The 20856-nt window shown below is 36.2% G+C and overlaps 1 protein-coding gene across 2 annotated transcripts in view; it reads left to right on the top strand.

Moving 5' to 3' along the window:
* Positions 1 to 20856, top strand: part of NEK11 (NIMA related kinase 11) — a 95758-nt gene that overhangs the window by 20051 nt on the left and 54851 nt on the right. For both annotated transcript variants that reach the window (XM_081345180.1, XM_081345181.1), the window contains exons 2-5: positions 9512 to 9677; positions 10882 to 11000; positions 12234 to 12298; positions 13637 to 13763. In XM_081345180.1, the coding sequence (XP_081201306.1) occupies positions 9512 to 9677; positions 10882 to 11000; positions 12234 to 12298; positions 13637 to 13763 (477 nt within the window). The remainder of the gene's footprint in view (positions 1 to 9511; positions 9678 to 10881; positions 11001 to 12233; positions 12299 to 13636; positions 13764 to 20856) is intronic.

The raw sequence follows: 20856 nt of genomic DNA, 5'->3' as shown, positions 1-20856 counted from the left end.
CTACAGAATTAGAACACAACAGTGATGAAAACTGTCTTGAATGCATTTGGGTCAATATAAAAGGGGGAAAAATGACATTGCCATACGTGTATAGTATAGGCCACCCAACCAAACAGAGGAAATAGATGAACTTTTTGTTAATCAGCTAACTAAGGTATGTAGCAAGCACATCACAATAGTAATGGGGGACTTTAATTACCCTGACATCAATTGGGAGACAAACTCTGTACCAAGTAGAAGTTCAAACAGATTCTGACAAACCTAGCAGATAACTTTGTCTCCCAAAAAGTAGAAAAGGGAACTAGGAGATTAGCCATATTGGATCTAATCCTCACTCAGAAGGATCTTGGAGTCCTAGTGGACAATCATTTAAATATGAGCCAGCAGTGTGCCGCAGCTGCCAAAAAACCAACACAGTGCTAGGCTGCATTAACAGAGGGATTGAATCAAGATCATGTGAAGTGTTATTACCACTTTATAATGCCTTGGTAAGGCCACATTTGGAATACTGCATCCAGTTTTGGTCACCACGATGTAAAAAAGATGTGGAGACTAGAGTACAGAGAAGAGCAACAAAGATGATTAGGGGACTGGAGGCTAAAACATATAAGGAATGGTTGCTGGAATTGGGTATGTCTAGTTTAATGAAGAGAAGGGTGAGGGGTGACATGATAGCAGTGTTCCAATATCTCAGGGGCTACCACAAAGAAGAGGGAGTCAGGTTATTCTCCAAAGCGCCTGAAGGCAGGACAAGAAGCAACGGATGGAAACTAATTAAGGAGAGAACCAACCTAGAACTAAGGAGAAACTTCCTAACAGTTAGAACAATTAACCAGTGGAACAACCTGCCTCCAGAAGCGGTGAATGGTCCAACACTGGAAGTTTTTAAGAAGAGACTGAAATGTTATAGGGTTTGTCTGAAATGTTATAGGGTTTCCTGCTTGAGCAGGGAGTTGGACTAGATAACCTCCAGGGTCCCTTCCAACATCATCATCATCATCATCATCATCATTATTATTATTATTATTATTATTATTATTATTATTATTATTATTATTATTATTATTATTATTAATCATGACATAGTCAGCCATATGTTCAGATGGATTTGGCATTTTTGTCTACCTATTAAGTCCTTACCAAGGATATGGGATAGGCAGATGTGGATGTTTGATAGTATTAATATGTTTGATATCGTCGCGGGATGGAAGCAGTTCCTAGTAAGGCCGCCTTTTGCAATTGACTAATGGCGAATTTGTCAATGCCAATGGTGTTCAAGTGGTGCTCCAGTTGTTTTAGGATTGCACCCAAGGCGGCTATTACTCTTGGTACTACCCTTGCTTGCCTTTGCCACAGTCTTTCTATTTCTATTTGTAGGTCTTTGTATTTTGTTATCTTCACCAGTTCTTTCTCGTCTATTCTGCTGTTTCTGCCACGTCCACTATCCAGACTTTTTTGTCTTACTTATCAACAATTGTTAAGTCCAGGGTGTTATGTTGCAGGTGCTTGTCTGTTTGAATTCTGAAGTCCCAGAGCAGTTTAACTTTATCATTTTCTATGACTTTCTCTATTATTATTATTATTATTATTATTATTATTATTATTATTATTATTATTATTATTGTTGTTGTTGTTGTTGTTGTTGTTGTTGTTGTTTGTTGTTGTTGTTGTTGCTATTGTTGTTATTTCAGTAATATATTTAGAAAAATAGCTGAACAATATTCAAGGCTCCCAGTGCAGTCCAAAGAGATTCTATCAAAGTATATAATGTTACAGATTATATCGGTTGTTCATCATCCAGTCATTCTTGAGATTAAGCTGTCACTATATTTACCTGTTGGTATCTCATGAAATTTTGATTATTTGCTATATAATATGAATTCAAATATAAATTTTTGGCTTGTTTTTCTGATCTTGGGAGTGGTCTTAAAAATGGGATTGGGAACATTACTGTATCACTAATGTCACTTTCCACAAAGTTATATTTCATAATCTCTCCTAAAGTCTCTGTCCATCCCTGAAATGAAGCTTGGAAAAGAACCAAGACAGGAGTCCTGGGTGATTTCATGGCCAAAAGTCCTCTAAAGGACCATAATGACCTATGTAACTTGACATTCAGGGTCTCTTCCTGAAATATTAGCATACAAAAAATGTGCATCATTAGTGGAACTATTCGATTTACTCCCACATATTGATTACCTGTTGCAAATCATATATCATCTCCGGAAACAAAACAAACAAAGGCCTTTCTTCAAGAATATCTGAAATTATTGATAATTTCCAGCTGCCAATACTGAGGACATAGCCTGCTTGGAATGAAACAGGTTGAGACCTAGAACCCAGCCATCTTTACTGCTAAAGCACTTGTAAAAGTTGATTTCAAAACTCACAACTTGTGAAAACAACACTGGAAATAAAATTGCCTCTCACAGTGTCAAAGCTTGCTCTGCATCTTGGAAAAATCCACCTAGATTTGACTAATTTGAGTGATATGGACGACATTCAACCAAATTCGCACTGGCCATGGTAGATATGGAGATGCCTTCTACTAGTGGGGAAAATACCATCACAGAGTTGTGACTATGGTGCCAAAAAACAAACTAACCAACACATAATGACAACTGTCAAAACAGAACCTATAATGGAGATTTCGCTAATTTCTTGGCTGCGACAAATGAAATAAAAATTATATTTGAAACTTAGATACATGTTTTTAATATTCCTTTTAAATTTCTGGTTTTATATTCTATATTTTTATTTTATCTGTGTTCCTTTTACTGAAATATAATGTGAATTTGCCATATGATAAACAAACAAATAAACAAATAGCATACAGATTTTCAAGCTTTACAAAAGCCAAAGCATATGTTCCTTGAATAAGTCAGTTGCTAATTATTTGAAAGAAGCATCCTTTTTTTTACATTCCAGATTTTATTTCTTATTACTTTCTCTTTATCTCATAGTATTGATTTTATCTCTGAATCTATGTTCATTGCTTTCAGCTGTAGAGATGAATTTGACTAAAATCTGCAGTATTCTTTTCTTCAATGAGATTCATTTTCTCTTTGTGAAATAATTAATTTCTGCATTTTCAGGGTGATTCAGTGTTCTTAAGCTAATGAAACAATAGAATACAGGTAGGTCTTGGTTAACAACTGTAATTGGGACCAGAATTTCTGTTGCTAAATGATGCAGGCATAAAGCAAAATATGACATGACCACATTGGTAGCAATGGAAATCCCAATAATCTCCGTGAGCATCATTGACTGAATCCCACTGGTTGCTAGGTGAGACCACCCCAATTTAGGCCATTCCCAGCTTGATCTCTCCTGCTCCAAACCTTGATAACATAAAGAATTGCCTTCTCTCCACTTCTTGAACTGCCCAACCCAGGATTTTTTTTAAAGAAAAAAGCCTGGCATATGAAAAAAGGTGCCAGTTCCTTTGGCACAAAATAAGGACTCTTCTAGCTAGTTCTTCTTTCATACTGGTGCAGCTAGGGCCTTCTTTTACATGCCAGGCTTCTTTTGCAAAAGAAGTCCCTGGGTGGGACATAAACAGAGAGTATGGCTGGTGTGCAAATGGAGGTCTTGGATGAGAAATGAATGGAGACCCTGGGTAGGTGTGTGTTATGTGATGCAGCAATTGTGGAGGCATGGGCAAGGCCAGAGGATGGGGGCAGCTGGTAGCATTGATAGGCAGGTGGCCAAAAAGTGGTTGTAAATATGGGTGGATGCAAGTGGAGTGTGTGTGTATGTGTGTATGTATGTATATATGTCTGTCTATCTGTGGGGCATTGCAACTGGCAGAACTTTTAGGATTAGTTGTAATTCAGCTTGGCCAGAGCAAGAGTTTTAGATTTAATATCCGTTGTGCCAAGACATATAGCTTATTGGAACTATTCAAATTGTAATAAAAACATCTGGAGTTTTCATGTCTATTGTTCCTAAACTATAATGTACTTAATCTGGATCATACCATTATAGGTAAATGCATTAGCTAACATATAATTTTTTTCATTTTTATTTTAATGGTGAGAATAAACATTACTAGATGTTTCATATGTTCAAAGCTTTATTTTAAGAAGCATTCATTAAAGAAGCATTAGGGACAAAAATAGCATTTTTAATGCCATATTATTTTGAACTACATATCTATATCCCAAAAATTGACAGCTTGACAATGCCAGGCAGGTTTCTTATTACAAAGATTTGGTAATTAATCACTGCATGGGGAAGGAGAAACCTGCTATATATAGCCATCAATTCATAGAGCTTCAAAACATACTAGAAAGCCCTTGACCTATTGGGTTATTTTCTTACTTAAAGAGAAACAGAATGATCATGGGCAGGCAAAAAAGCAGTGGAAATGAGAGCCACTTTCAACTTCTTGCCAACTTCTCTTTTGACTTTCCTTGCAGGAAGTTTGCAGGAGGCATTGCAAATGGCTATTACAGCTGATGTGGCAGCACAGCAGTACTAGCCACAACTTTGCCAAATTTCAATTCCACAAGAGCTATAGGGTCCGGGATTTTGTAATATTCTATAAATTAGTTCATTTCAAGAATCCAAATTCCACAATTGTTGCCCTTTGATAGGCCATTCCACCAACTGAACTATTGGAGAGTTGTTTTTCTACAATGAGTGTGTATTTGTTTGCATTCACATTTCCTTCATTTCCTTCACAAAGCTTTGTGTATCATCCCTGCAGTCTCTCCAGCTTTGCATATCCACCTGGCAGCATCTACTTATCTGCCTGAGGGGGACTTCCAATTTCCTGATAGTTTCCCCACTAATTTTGATTTTAGGAATCTGACAGGAAATTGCCTCACCTAACAACCATGAGATTCAGTTTAAGATGGCAACTGGCACTGAAGAGATTGCTGTTGCTCAGTGATGTGGTCACACTTTATGACTTCATCTTTTACAGATGGAAAAGCTAGTCCCAATTGTTGTCGTAAGTTGAGAATTACTTGTGCTTAACTAACAGCTACTGTCAGTTTATCCCTGCAGAATTATGGGACATGTATGCATTTACAATATGAGCAACATGCAACTTCTGTGACAAAAAAAATGAAACAGAAATGTTGAGGGGAAATATGCAAACAAGAAAGCACAGTGCAAGAACAATTAAATATTTGAACGCTTGGTCTTGTGAAATTTCAAGGTAGCTCTTCTGCTGTCCAAGCAATTATTGTTCAGAATACAGAGTTGAATTACACTGACTGACAGCTATTTATTCCTGCACGTGGAGCAGAGTGACAATGAGAACATCTCTTCCATTTCAGATCGTGCTTTGTTCAGCCATCATGTCCCTTGCTTTGTGACTTTGCCCTTGACTCTATTTCTGGGCTTTGGACTTTGCCTTGTGGACCTTCAAATTCGATTTGTGTTTTGGACCATGGACTTCTCTTTGCTGAACTTTCTCTGTGTTTTTCCTGACCTGGGAAAATTGGACTTATCGGGTCTTGCTCTGGTTCCTGTGTGGTGAATCCTGGGCAATGCTATTCAGGGCAAGTGAAGCCTCAATAAAGACTTCAAACCCTTATGGTGTGGGATAGGACACCATGCCTAGCTTGTACTTCCCAGAAGTTGATAACTATGAAAACAGAATACTAGATAAAATTGTTTAAGGCAGTTTAGCTTATCATGGAGTAACACTTAGGAAATTTTAGTCCTAGTAATAGTCCTTGCAATACAGCTACAAATCCAACTAGACTGCCAGTTGAAGATGCAGTATTTGGAGACTGTTGTCCATCTCTCCATTTCAGCTGCCAACTCCTGCATCTACCACCTGAAGGAACACAATAGCAGATCTGACTTTGATTAAAACCTTTAATTACAGTACTATATTAAAGCGTACCCCATATTTCCTATACTGTATATGCGTATACTTTTAAGTCTTGGGAATTTTGCCAGGTTTTAAAAAAGCAAATTATTGCTGATATCTTTAAATGTTTTTGTCTATTAAAAAAATAAAAATTTATATCACAAGCAGTACTCAATTTTTTAAAATAGACTGAATCTTAAAAAGCAATATTTTTGTTATCTTCTAAGAGTCAATCTAAATTTTTCTAAATAAATATTTCAAAAGGGGAAAGTAGAAACCTTTTTGCAGAAAACATAATTTCCTTTGCAAAAATATTTAAATGTTTTAAATCCACTTTATTCATTTTTCCTGCAACAATTCCGGTATTCTGCAAAACATTCAGTTAGTGAAAAGACTAGCTATGATTTTGATAATAAAAATACATGGTATGATAACAAACCATAAGCGTACAGATTTTTCATTTGCTATCTAGTGATAGAATTTTACTAAGATAAACGTGTCATGTGGCTTGACAGGTGATGGCAACAGCAAAATCATAGAGTGAATTAAATGACAAGCTGTCCTGCCATGTCAAGTTTTTATTGCTGCCTTTTGATGCATAAAAATCTTCTATTAAGTGATATTTAAGGAAAGCTCATTGTCTTTGACAGTTAGTGACATGATCTGTGAGCAGGGAAAAAATAATGTCAAGCTGTCAAATCAAAGATGAGAAGATTACTTTAAATATTACCTATTTTAATAGCAGAAAGTTTGCAGTAATTCAAAAAACTATTCTGTATTTTGTTATTATAATGTTTATAGGCACGTTTTAGGTAAATGATATGTACAAAAATGTTCATGTACCTATTTCCAGGTAACAGTGTTTATGAAAAGATAATTTACAAGGATTTATTGTTTACTCCCTGAAAACAAATATTGTACTTTCCCTTTTTTTTTTACAGAATATGAATTTTTATTATTGTGAACATCAGTTGCAGTGTTCTCTTCATACAATTTAAACCTTCTGATTTATTCAGATTGTACTGAAAATGTTTAGCTGTGCTCATCTAAAATCTCAGTACAATATAGAAGCTCTGATATAAAGCCACAATATATTTTTAGTATCTGCTTGATTAAAATGCATGGAAATGTTTGCTATTGAATACAGGAATAGAGGTTTGCTGAACTCCCGTTTTAAAATGTATGAAAACTGTTTTGTATAATTTCAATTTAAAAAAAAATCATCATCATCATCATTCTATAGTGATTACTATAATAATAGAATAACAGAGTTGGAAGAGATCTTGGAGGTCATCTAGTCCAACCCCCTGCTCAAGCAGAACACCCTAAAAGTTCCAGACAAGTGGCTGTCCAGTCTCTTCTTAAAAACTTCCAGTGTTGGAGCATTCACACCTTCTGGAGGCAGGTTGTTCCACTGGTTAATTGTTCTCACTGTCAGGAGATTTGTCCTTAGTTCTAGGTCGCTTCTGTCCTTGATTAATTTCTATCCATTGTTCTTTGTCTTGCTTTCTGATGATTTGGAAAATAGGTTGAATCCCACCCCCTCTTCTTTGTAGCAGCCCCTCAAATAATGGAACACTGCTATCATGTCACCCCTAGTCCTTCTTTTCACTAGATTAGACATACCTAATTCCTGCAACTGTTCTTCATATGTTTTAGCCTCCACCTCTAATCATCTCTGTTGCTCTTTTCTGCACTGTTTCCAGAATATCTACATCTTTTTTACAGCTTACCGGTTGAGCTCCGGACGGCCCCCGACCTTCGCTCCTTCCGGCGCGATCTTAAAACATTCTTTTTCGAACAAGCTGGCCTGGTCTGACGGGGTGGGGTTGGGTTTTTTAAAATTAGTTTTTAACTTAATATGTATTGATTTTATGGGCATGATGTTTAATTGGTTTTTAATGGTTTTTTAATTTTTGTATCTGATTTTTATTGTGTATTGCCCTGTTCACCGCCCTGAGTCCTTCGGGAGAAGGGCGGTATAGAAATCAAATTATTAAATTAAATTAAATTAAATTTTTTATAATATGATGACCAAAACTGGTTGCAGTATTCTAAATGTGGTCTTATTAAGTCTTAATAAACAGTACTGATGCTTCATGTGTTTTGATTCTATCCCTCTATTAATGCAACTTAGGATTGTGTTGCCTTTTTTGATGCTGCCACACACACTACAGGCTCATATTTAAGATCCCTCTCACAGTTACTGCTATTGAGCCAAGCTTCATAATTTATATTCAGAGTATGAATGCAGCAAATATATTTTTATGCAAGCTGTGTATCAGAAAATTTGTGGCAAGTTCTTGGATCTACTAAAATAGCTTAAAGCATGCCTTACAGCATTCTGAACCATTAAACACAGGAAAGCCACAGTGTGAAGAATTCCGTAAGTTTCTTCTGTGTAAGCACTGTGACATTATCATTTTGAAAATGATTATAATAATTGAAATGTGAAACATAAGTTTGAAATTCATTTATTTATTTAGTGAATAGCGATGGTATATTAAGCAAGAAGACTACATTGCTTATACAGAGTAGTTGTTTGGCTACCTAAGTTCACACTCACATGCTATCCAAAAGTGCACCACAGGGGATCCAACTAGCTCTGCATTCAGAATGGCTAACGGCATTATGCAGCAGCATCCGGGGCTTTTTCTCTCCACTGAAGTTACCTTGCATTTGGGCATTGCATTTGGGTAGGTCTGGCACCAGTTGAATTTATACTGCTGCTCGAAGGGCCATTATTTTCTTACCGAAGTGATACAATTTGCACGTAGCATGCATTTGAACTGCTAGGTTGGCGGTGGCAAGTGACAGAAGCTCACTCCATCATGCAGTGGTAGTACTCAAACCACCAGAGCAGAGAATTTCACTAGCATATTTAAGCCTCTCAAATTCAATATGAACAATTGAGTATATTTTTGTCTATCATAAATGTATAACTAGAACAACACATGCCTTTCAGACTAAGCTATGTTTGTATTTTGCACTTCTCTAATTTACTCAAACAACAACAACTAAAACTATATTTTGATATGTAAGATGCTTAGAAATTGTTGGAAGAAAGTGTTTTTAAGATACTATTTATATAAAAATTGAAAGAAACAAATTTATGAGTCACACACATGCAGAAGTCGCATGAACTATAAAAGAACAATCTGTCCAATCCTACAGTACATGTAATTACACTGTCTTTTTAATTATTTCACTATTAAAAATGTCAGTAAAAATGGAGATAGATCCTTCTCTGTTTCCAGTGATAAGAGAAGCATAAAACAAACCTGATCAGATGAGATTCAAATGGAAGTTGAAAAGATTAAGATGACAATTTTTCAATAAAAAGATGGGTGGAAGTATGGGATTTTTCCCCAATTTCTTTTTGGTTTATTTTGTATTTACTATCTTTGTTCTTGTTTATTTTGAATATTTTATTAAATTAAAAAATTCTAATTAAAAAGATTCAAATAGAAGTTATTTATTTATTTATTTAGTTACATTTATATACCGCCCTTTCCCTGAGGACTCAGGGCAGTTTACAGGGAATTAAAAAATCCAACATACAAAAGTTAAAACCGAATTTAAAAATATTAAATTGAGTTAAATGATTATGAGTATACAGGATTAGAACAAAGAGCTATTGTACAAGTATCCTATCTCATGATTTACTGATTTTATCAACAGGAAAGTTTTGAAAGAAATCTCTGTGGGGAATCTTAAGCCCAATGAAACAGTTGAAGCAAATTTGGAAGCACAATTGTTGTCCAGGCTAGACCATCCAGCCATTGTTAAATTCTATACAAGTTTTGTTGAAGGAGGCAGTTTTTGCATCATTACTGAATACTGTGAGGTAAGACCTCTGTCCTATTTTTCTCAAGAGCTGCTGAATAAATATCCTTAAAAGATTTTAAGGACACTCCCCCATCCAAAAATTGTTTCAAGTTTCTTATTATTAATTTGCTTAAATGCTTACGGTGGAGTTTCCTTTCCTAAGAGAATCTTGTGAGACAATCCAGTGCAACTTTAGAAAATGACCTGGCTGAGACACTGTGCATTGTAAAACTAGGTAGATCTTATATGGGAACTCCTTGTTCCCTTAGTTCTGTATTTTATGTTCTTCAAGAATATAAATAACCAAATAGAGTTACAGAAAGTTTATGTTATAAAGTAAATAGGTATTTTCCTGAACACCTAGGAACTTAGAATTGAATTTCATATGCTGACAGCCTGAATGCATCAGGTCGATGTCAATTAACTGTAATGCAATTGCTGTAATGACTGAGCTGCCTTCCTCTTCAATTAGTTAAAGACAGTGCTGTGTTTGTTGGGAGAGTAAGTGAGGAACCACAGGAATCAGCATAATAGCTGCTTTGCCAGTGAAGACGGTAGTTTGCTTCTGATCTTTAGTAATTATATATGTCTCTCCTCAATTCCTAGAATCAGTAGGATAGAAACTTTAAAGATTCTACTTATAATTAATGCTGAGGCTGCAGCAAGTTGGCAAATCAGTGGATATTGTGATCACTTTACCTCAGAATATCCTTCCATCAGTAGGTGATTATAGGGTTACTCTGCCTTGCTTAAATTAGAAACAGCAGTTCTACACATAGTTACATCATTCAAATAAAAAAATGAGAACAGATATCTATTCTGTGCCAAAAAGTTCCATTAATTTGATCTGTTTTTCCAAGCCTTTCCTACAAGAATGCACTATATGACTGGTTTCATCCTTGTTGGTATTCATCAATGTTGGGTAGCCAGATGTTAACACCATGGAGTTCAAGCTTTCAGCTAGGAATTGAACTCACAGATCTTTGCACATCGTGACTATATACTGTGCATTAGTTTTAGAAGTTATCTAGGTCCTCATGCTAGGCTTTTGAATTGCACAGAGCACTCCTGGAGTTAAAACAGTTATATAAATGTGAATTAATATTTATTAGTAAAAACAATAGAAGGAACTCTGATTGTGTTCAATTAATTCCTTTCCACTAATTTTAATGAATTAAAATGTAATACTTTCAACAGAATGTACATTTACTCCTGTGTTTCAGGGTCGAGACCTTGACTTTAAAATTCAAGAGTACAAAAGAAGTAGCAAAGTATTTCCTGAAAGTCAAATAGTGGAATGGTTTATACAGTTATTACTTGGAGTAAACTATCTACATGAAAGGTATAGCAGTTTCATTTGTCATACAATAAATTGAAGCTATGTTTCCACTGCTAGATTGCTGACATAGAACATTTTAAAAGCTTGTGGAATAGTTATTTATTTCTAATACAAAATTCTGTCCAACAACCTGGATTTGGATTATTAATTTGTGGCTAAAGTGAGTGTGCCCTTTTAAATAATATATTTTCCAAAGTGTGCCATTTTAAATCTTACTATTATTTTCACAAAGATGAAATAGCAAAAATATTGAAAATACATTTTGGCTTATTTCTTAAGAAAGCTAAGGTGAACATGCAAACTACTATTTTCCAAATGTGAAATTATCTCTTATGTCTCCCTATTATTATGAAAGTGAAAAATATTTCATTGTCCAAACAAGAAGAAATAACCATTTCCTTCAGATGCAGCATTCATTTTAGGCTGTGTAAAAATAATTGAGTCTTCTCCATGCTGGCATGATATTGATTTCTAAAGCAGGCTTTCTTCAATAGAGCTATCAGTTCAGACCATATCTACAGTTAGTATGTTTGCAAATATCATTTTCAAATGTTGCTAATCAACTGCAATACAAACTCAGAACATGATTTCTTCTCATCCAAATCAATCTGATTTAGGTATGTGATGTACCTGGTACCTGACTAAAAAAATAATAACACAGTAACCCCCTCCATGTCATTTTTTAAAGTGGGAGGATTATTTAAAACCTCTTTGTATGCACAGTGAGCCATCCCTTGCTCTGCCATGTTCATGCTGTGCTTGTGGGCCACTGATGCACCCTCCCCCACCTAGCAGCAGCCACCCCTGCCACACTCATGCCATGACTTGTACATTTACAAATTCTTCACCACCTACGTCCAGGAACAGCCAATCATGTTACGCTTGTGCAGTGCGTTGCCTTAGTTGCCTGTTTGTCTGTTTGCAACCACTTGGGATTTGCTTAAGAATCCATGAGCCCTATTTAACAATGGCAATGGAGAGTGCTGGTATAGAGATTGCTAAACCATGTTGCATGTGATGTCATGCTTTACAACAATTTGATATTAACATTATTCAAAATTTAAAAAATGGCTTAGTTGTTAATAAATGTGTTCAGGATTGCAGTCCAAAAGCAATGATATTAATACAGTTAGAGGACAGGTTTAAGTTTTATAACATGGCAAGATACATTTATTACAATAACAAATTATTTTCCCCCTATTATTGGAACAGTGGTTCTTTTTATTTTATTTTCAGGCGAATACTTCATCGAGATTTGAAAGCTAAGAATATTTTTTTGAAAAATAATCTGGTTAAAATTGGTAAGATATGAAAAAGTTACTGTTTATTTTTCCAGGGGCATGTAGAAAGGCAGAGATGGCAAGGCAGATGAAACTGAAAACCACTTTAGTTACAGAGGCCCAACAAAAGTTTGAGTGCTAACTCCATGCTTAGACCAAGAGACAGGAATTCTTACCAGTTTCCCTGCCCAGGTTTATTGCCTCACAGATTCCCAAGTACTTTTCTTTTAATGAAACATTAGCTTAGGACCAGAGCTTAGTTTTAAAGTATATTCAACAGGGTGAAACTGCCTCTCTTTATTTCAAATCTCTTTATGTATTCTCTCCCAGACTGCCATTGTAATGGCTACGTTTGCACAAAGCCATGTACATGTGGCACAATAAAAATATTACTGTAAGAGTTCCTTACAGTAATTCGTGATGTCATTCTTCAGTGATCAAAGCACATGGAAATTGTGTGTTTATTTTTTTACACATTATGTAAAACATACTGTTGTTTTTGTTCTCCTTATGCTAAAGACCTGAGAGTACATGAGAGCATGGTAATTGACAAAAAATGAATTTCCATCATATTTTTTCAACAATTCCATTAATATTTTTTATTGTTAATTATCACTACAAAATAATATATAAAGTACCACCCTATAACTTCTGCTGCCATAAATCCTTATTTTATCATTGTGCTCTGATTTTAAAATAATTCAAAATAATTATGTTTCTTTTATATATAGTTCTGCTTTTTTAAAAAAAAGAAAAAGCATGATTAAGTTCTGGATGTGCATAAATGTGCATTTGCCTCCAGGTAATCCTTAACTTACAACCATTCATTTAGCAATAGTTCAAAGTTACAACAGCACTGAAAAAGTGACTTACCACCAATCCTCATTACTGTCAATGGGAGAAGTCAGATTCATTTAATGACCACATGATTCACTTAACAACTGCAGTGATTCACTTAATAACCATATCAAAAAAGGTTATAAAATTGTTCATGACTTGCTTAATAATCTGCTTGCTTAGCAACAGATATTGTGGTCCCAATTATGGTTGTAAATCAAGAATTATTTACATAAACAACAGCATGACACAGTTTAAAACTAGGTTGGTAGCCCTTTTTTAAAAAAATAGTTCATTGGGGATAAAAGCTTAATCTGTGAACTGAAGACAGATATGGACAACTACTTTATTCATATTATTAACCACTATTTACGCTCAGTTTATAAAGGTGTTATTAGGAGCCTGTGAAAATTTCTTACAACTATGTGTTTGAATTTAAATAGTTAGCTAGCTTTAGCTTAGTTTTTTACCTCATTGGTTGTTTTCTACCAGATTACTACAATGTTAACTCTTCTTTTTAAGGGGACTTTGGAGTTTCTCGCCTCTTGATGGGATCCTGCGATTTAGCAACTACCTTTATTGGGACACCTTTCTACATGAGCCCAGAGGCATTACAACACCATGGTTATGACACAAAATCAGACATTTGGTGAGGAGACAGCGCTATGTTCAAATTCATTTCACCACAATGATCATGCGAGCACAAAACTAGTCTATTTTCATTATATGTTAGGGTTTTTTCTTTCTTTCTATGGAATTCTATACCTCCCCAGCACTTATTAGAATAAATAGGCTACCACCCTATGTGAATGTTTATTGTAAAGACGATGCTTTATATTGCTCTGAGTGGTTAGTCTGACATTCCTCTTCATATCTTTACCTTTTCTTTTGTAATCTATTAAAGTATACTTTTGTGGCACAATTTTTCTTCTATTTGAAAATGGATATTTATTTAGGTTATTTAATAAACTGATAAATAGCAATAGCACTAATATATAAGTCTTACACTGCTTCACAGTGCTTTACAGCCTTCTCTAAATGGTTTAGAGTCAGCATATTGCCCCCAACAATCTGGGTCCTCATTTTACCGACCTCGGGAGGATGGAAGGCTGAGTCAACGTGGAGCCACTCAGAATTGAACTCCTGGAGTTAGCAATGAGTTAGCCTGAAAACTTTTAAAAATATGGGCAAGATAGAAAGAAGGCATTAAAAGTTTCGGTAGACCTATCACAGAAGCAGTCTTGCTTTGTCTTTCAGTTCCAAATTTTGAATCATTGCAGTTTTGTTCTAAATCATACTTAGCCCTAAACCAATACTTTCTGGGGATTCTGTTGTGATATTAGGGCCTTAGCAAGAATTACTTCTGGTTTTTTGTAGTTAAGTTAGATAGGTGCCATTTTTTCCTTGTATTATTATTATTGAGGTTCTTTTTGCTGTAGCAAAGTTGTCCAGTCTTTGGTTTGCCTGGGCCACATTGTATGAAGGAAATTGTCTTGGGCTATATATAAAATATATAACTTAGTTAACTTATTTTTAAAATATTTTTTATTATTTGTGGGACCACATTACTAACTGTCCAGGTTTGTCTGCAGCTCAGGGGCTGCAGGTTGGCTTCATCTCTTCTATACGATTCATCCTTACTTTTATATAAAAACACAGCAGTTTTAAAAAGTGCTTTACAAACAATATTTAGGATTACACCTAGCAAAAGTAATACAGTAGTCTCCAACTTGTTTTGGCGTGTCTCTAGTAAATAGCTTATTATTCTTTTTTTTTTATTAAAAAGTTTTAACATACATTTTATCTTTAACAATCCCCCCTCCCCCTCCCACACCCAACCCTCCCTACCCCTCCCCCCCTCCCCCCCAACTTCCCAGAGCTAAGTACAGGGTATAAAAACAAAAAAAACACTCATAAACATCCAAATGCTAACAACCATAAACTCTGAAATCTATCACTCTCTAGCTCATATAGGATAACTACAAACACTATTACTATTAACTATAAAAAAAAGAAAAAAGAAAAGAAAGGAAGACTTATTCAAATGCTACATGAAACTTTTTAGTCCCATATTTGTTCTGGATATACTCAATCCATTTTCTCCACTCCATAATGTAACGTTCTTGCGAGTGATCTTTCAAATAAGCCGAAATCTTTGCCATCTCTGCCAGGTCAGAAACCTTTAAAGTCCATTCTTCTATAGTCGGCAGTTCCTCCTTCTTCCAATATTGACCTATTAAGAGTCTTGCTGCCGTAGTTAAATTCAACATCAACTTAGTGTCCACAACCGCAGCATCTGTAATTATACCTAACAAAAAAAATTGCGGGCAAAACTTTATCCTTTGCTTGAAAATCTTCTGCATGTTCCACCAAATTTTTATCCAAAAGGCCTTAACCTTTTTACATGTCCACCATATGTGAAAATATGTTGCATCTTCATCGCCACACCTCCAGCACTTGGGCTGATAATTCGGATACATACTTGCAAGCTTTTTAGGATCTAGATGCCATCTATAAAACATTTTATAAAAGTTCTCTCTTAAATTTTGAGCTTGTGTAAATTTTACATTCCTCACCCAGATCTTTTCCCACGTGTCCATTGTAATAACTTCTTGAATATTTTGGGCCCACTTTATCATACAATCTTTAACAAGTTCTGTTTCTGAATCAATTTCTATCAATGCAAGATATATCCGTTTAATATGTGCTGGACCCTGCTTTCTAATTTGCTTTATCAGATTTTCATCAGTCATTGTAAAACCAGTTTTCTGATCTTCTTTCCACCTGGCCCGTAGCTGAATATATTGGAACCAAGTTTGAACAATCTTCTCATCTCGCAAGAGACTGTACGGTTTCAGACGCCAAACCTTTCTTTCCAGACTTAAAATCTCCTTCTACGTAGTCACATCATGTTTGAAACCAACATTTATATTTTCTATTGCGTGTTTTGGGATTGCCCACAATGGTATCTTACAACCTAACTTATGTCTGTACTTCTTCCAAACTCTCAACAATGCTTGTCTTAAAATATGCGCTTTAAACACATTATCTACCTTTTTATCATACAACAAATATGCATGCCAGCCAAACAACAAGTCATGGCCCTCAAGATTTAATAATCTCTCTTGTGTCAAATTAATCCAATCACTTATTCCTGCTAACGCAGCAGCTTCATAATATAATTTAAGATTGGGCATTTTAAGACCACCTCTTTCACGAGTATCCTGCATAATCTTAAGTTTAACTCGTGGCTTCTTCCCTGCCCAAACAAATTTATTGATACCTCGCTGCCATTCCTCCAGATTAGAATCTTTCTTAAGAATCGGTATCATTTGAAATAAGAATAAAAATTTAGGCAGGACATTCATTTTCACTGCTGCGATTCACCCCAACAAAGACAATTGCAATTTTTCCCAGCTCTCCATTTCTTTTTGGATTTTCCCCCACAATCTTTCATAGTTATTTTTATATAACTTTGTATTAGAGGGTGACAAAAACACCCCCAAATATTTGACCCTTTTAACAATCTCAAATCCAGTTAGTCCTTCTAAAAGAGCCTTTTGCGATACTGTCATATTTTTGGCCAGAATTTTAGTTTTTTGTGCATTAACTTTAAATCCAGAAACCTTCCCATATTGCATTATTATCTCCATCAGGTCCACAACAGAATTCTCTGGCTGGGTCACTGTAACAACCAGATCGTCTGCGAACGCCCTCAATCTATAATCCTGATCTCTAATTTGAATACCCTTAATTTTTTCCGAGTTCCGAATTTTTATCAATAATATCTCCAATGTTAAAACAAATAATAAAGGTGATAACGGACACCCTTGCCTTGTGCCCTTCTCAATATTACAAGCTTCAGTCAAACTATTGTTAACTATTATTCGGGCAGTTTGTTTTTGATATAATGCCCTAATTGGTTGCAAAAATTTATCCCCAAAATTCATTTTATCTAAAACTTTCATCAAAAATTGCCAATTCAATTGATCAAAAGCTTTTTCCGCATCTAAAAAAATTAGCGCCGCAGGGATCTGGTTATTCCTTTCCAAAAACTCTAACACATCAACTATATGCCTCACATTATTTTTCATTTGCCTACCACTGATAAACCCAGTTTGATCCCCATGAATCACCTGTTGCAGAACCCTCATCAGTCTATTAGCCAACACCTTAGCAAATATCTTATAATCTGTATTTAAAAGTGATATCGGTCTGTAATTTTTTACTTGAGTAGCATCTTGATCTTCCTTCGGTATCAAAGAAATAAAAGCAGTTCTCCAAGACGGAGGCACCTTTCCCCCTCTCTGAATTATCTGAAACAGTTCCTTTAATGGCTTTACCAACTCCATTTGTAAATTTCTGTAATAAACCGCAGTCAAACCATCCGTACCTGGTGCTTTATCCAACTTCAATTCCTTAATTGCTGTAAGAATTTCTTCTTCTGTTATTAATTGGTTAATCTCCTCTTTTTGTGCCTGCGTAAGAACCGGGATGCTAGCATTCTCCAAATATACATCAATATCCTTTTCATTAATCTTCTCCTTAGCATATAACTTAGAATAAAAGTCCAGAAAGGCTTCCTTAATAAGATCCTGTTGAAACACCACCTTTCCCTTATGTTCAATTTTGTCTATATTAGAAGCCCTTTGCTTTTTCCTAAGTCTATAAGCTAGCCATCTACCTGGCTTATTAGCATTGCAAAAAGTATTATGCCTAGCAAACCGCAAATTAGTTGCCACTTGGTCAGCCATTAATTTGTCAAATTGTCCTCTTAATAGCTTAATAACCTCCTTAGCCTTCACATCCAATGGGTTCAAGATCAATGCCTTTTCTTTTTCCCTAATTTCGTTCTCCAGTTCTTTCCTTCTGGCTTCCAAAGTACGTCTGTGTTTGTTATTCATATATATCAACACCCCTCTCATATAGGCCTTGCTAGCATCCCAAACCATATCCATAGAAGTATCCTTATTCATATTAATTTCAAAAAAATCCTTCATCCGCTGTTTACATTCTTCCACATTTCTCTGATTTCTAAACAAGTTCTCATTTACGCGCCACGAGCGCCTATCTCTATTGTCCTTATTGATCTCTAACCAAACTGGACTATGGTCAGAAATAGCTCTTGCACAGATCTTTACCTTCTTAATCCTAGAAAAAAAATCATTAGTCAGCAAAATAAAATCAATCCTGGAAAAAGATTGATGTCTATCAGAAAAAAAAGTATAATGCTTTTCATGCAGGTGAGTGTCACGCCAAATATCTCGCAGTTCCAGATCATCCTTCATTTCAAAAAAAGATTTAGGCAATCTGGCATGACTCGGAGAGCGCTTAAAAGAACCAGCCTTATCCATCTGTACGTCCAAAACTCCATTCCAATCCCCCATAAAAATAAACGATTTGTAATCCAATTGAGTAAGCTTTGTATGAAGTGAGCTAAAAAAATCAGCTTGCTGTTGATTAAGAGCATACAGTCCAACTAAAAGCGTTTTTTTGCCTTCAAGCAGCAAATCTATCATAACATATCTTCCATGCTTATCTGCTTCAATTAATTCCGCTGATAAAGCGCTTTTAACATAAACAACCACTCCATTTTTCTTATTCATCGCAGATGCAACAAATTGCGTGCCCAATCTTGAGTTCGATAAATACTTTTGGTCCATAGCCCTAATATGCGTTTCTTGCAAACATATAACATCAATCTTGAATTGTTTTAAATATTGAAAAACTTTCTTTCTCTTCTGTGGTGAATTTAGTCCATTAACATTCCAGGTTAGAAATTTAGTCGCCATGCGTGGCATCCCGAAGCTGTTGGAGCACATCTTTAATAGCCCCTCTATCTTCTTTGGGCCGCGCTCCTCCCACTGCTTCACTGTAAGTACGCTTTGAAAGTTCTATAAACTTCTGTTGGTCTTGCTCTTTTATTTGTTTTGCTCGTTTTACAGCGGCACGTGTCACCCTCTGCTCTCCAGCACCAGCCAACGAGGCTATAATTTGATCCCCTCCAGCACCATTCTCCTCTTTCTGTCCACCTTCAGCCTCTTGGGATTTCCCTTCTCCAAATCCCTTTGCAGCTTCCAGAAGTGATAGTGGGGTCGCTTTTAAAACATTATTGTAGAAGTCACGTGCCTGTGTCACAGTAACCAGACGGTATCTTTTACCTTCATACATCACCACCAATCCGACAGGAATCTCCCATCTAAACTTTATTTCACGTTGCTTAAGTTCTTGCACAAGAAATGCAAAATCCTTCCTTCTCCTTAAAATCTTTGGAGGAATTTCTTTTAAAACCAAAACTTCTTGGTTAGCGATCACAACTTTAGTATCATAAGCGGTTTGAATAACTTCATCTCTGGTTTCTCTCTTAGTAAAATAAACCACCACATCTCTAGGTAGCTTTCTCTGTCTAGCAATCCATGAGTTTACACGAAAGACTTTATCCATGCATCCCTTTACTTCAGATGCTGGCTGACCCAATACTTCTTCCAAAGCCTCAGAAATCAGCTGCTTTAGGTCTTCTTTAGGATTCTCTTTTAAGCCCCTGATTCTGATAGCATACTGCATCTGGTGATACTGGACAAGACTCAATTCTCCGTCCATTCTATCCCTTAAATCTTCATTCTCCTGTACCTTTATTTCTAATATAGCATTCTTTTGACTCAGATCCTCCACTTTTTCGTCCAAACTTTGCACACATTCAGCCACGCTTTGCACTATAGACAAAATGTCTACCCTCATCGCACTAAACTTGTCTTCTATCCTCTCCTCCAATTTCTCCTCCACCTTTGCCAGCTTGTCACCCAGCATTTCTGATATTACCTGGGATTGTTTTTCCAAAGCATCTTCTAAATCCTTCGATGTCAGTGCAGCAGGAGGAAGCAAAGCTTGCAACGATGTCTGTTGCACCGGGGAAGTTCCCGCACTCCAAAGAGTTTTTGAGGGAGGTTTAGCCGCCATCTTTTCACTTTCACTTGTTGCGCACTTTCACTTTAAGTTTATAAAGTCCATTAAGCTAGAGAGTAAAAATAAAAGTCCTCTTCACCTTGACCTCCTGTACCGCTCTGCCTGCTCCTTTTATTCCAAGGTCTTTCCTTCTGGCAGGGGTGGTCGCAAACGCCTGGCTCTGCTCCAAAAATCCCGGAGCAGAGACGCTGAACAGCTGGGAGCAACCCAGGCTACGGGGGAGTTCAATCCTTCAGCCGCCCAAGCTTTAAGCTCAGGCGGCCCCGGAGAACTCAACCCCTACCTGGGGCCTCACCCCCTCCTCTTCTCCCGAGGAGGGGGCTTCAAATCCACCCGAACAGCTGATCGGCGCTGTTTCGGGTGAAAACAACTCAGCTGAGCAGCGGGCAGCCCGAAATGGCTGTCTCCGGCGCCGCGCCGCCACCGGAAGTCCAATAGCTTATTATTCTTGAGTTTGACCTTGCAAAAGAAAACCAACATTTCTCAACTGGGCTTAATTGTAAAGAATTATATTTCAGTAAGCATGATTATTTGCAGTTGACTGTTGGTGTTAGTAAGGTAAGGCTAATAAACTCTAGGAGCTTTACCTTGCTTTGTTTCATCTGGTATAAAAGTAGTTTGGTTTTTGGTTTGGCTGTGGATAATTCCCAGAGATCCCATTTCACTTATTGTGCTAAAGAAAACAGAAATATATCTATCTAGTATAGTCAGCATCGGCCAATGTTATAAGTAATCCTTGTTGAATAACTGGTCACGTAATTGGCATTTACTCCCTCCAA

The sequence above is a fragment of the Vipera berus genome (genome assembly GCF_964194415.1).
Source record: "Vipera berus genome assembly, chromosome: Z".
Lineage (NCBI taxonomy): Eukaryota > Metazoa > Chordata > Lepidosauria > Squamata > Viperidae > Vipera > Vipera berus.
This window is presented reverse-complemented; position numbering and strand designations above follow the sequence as displayed.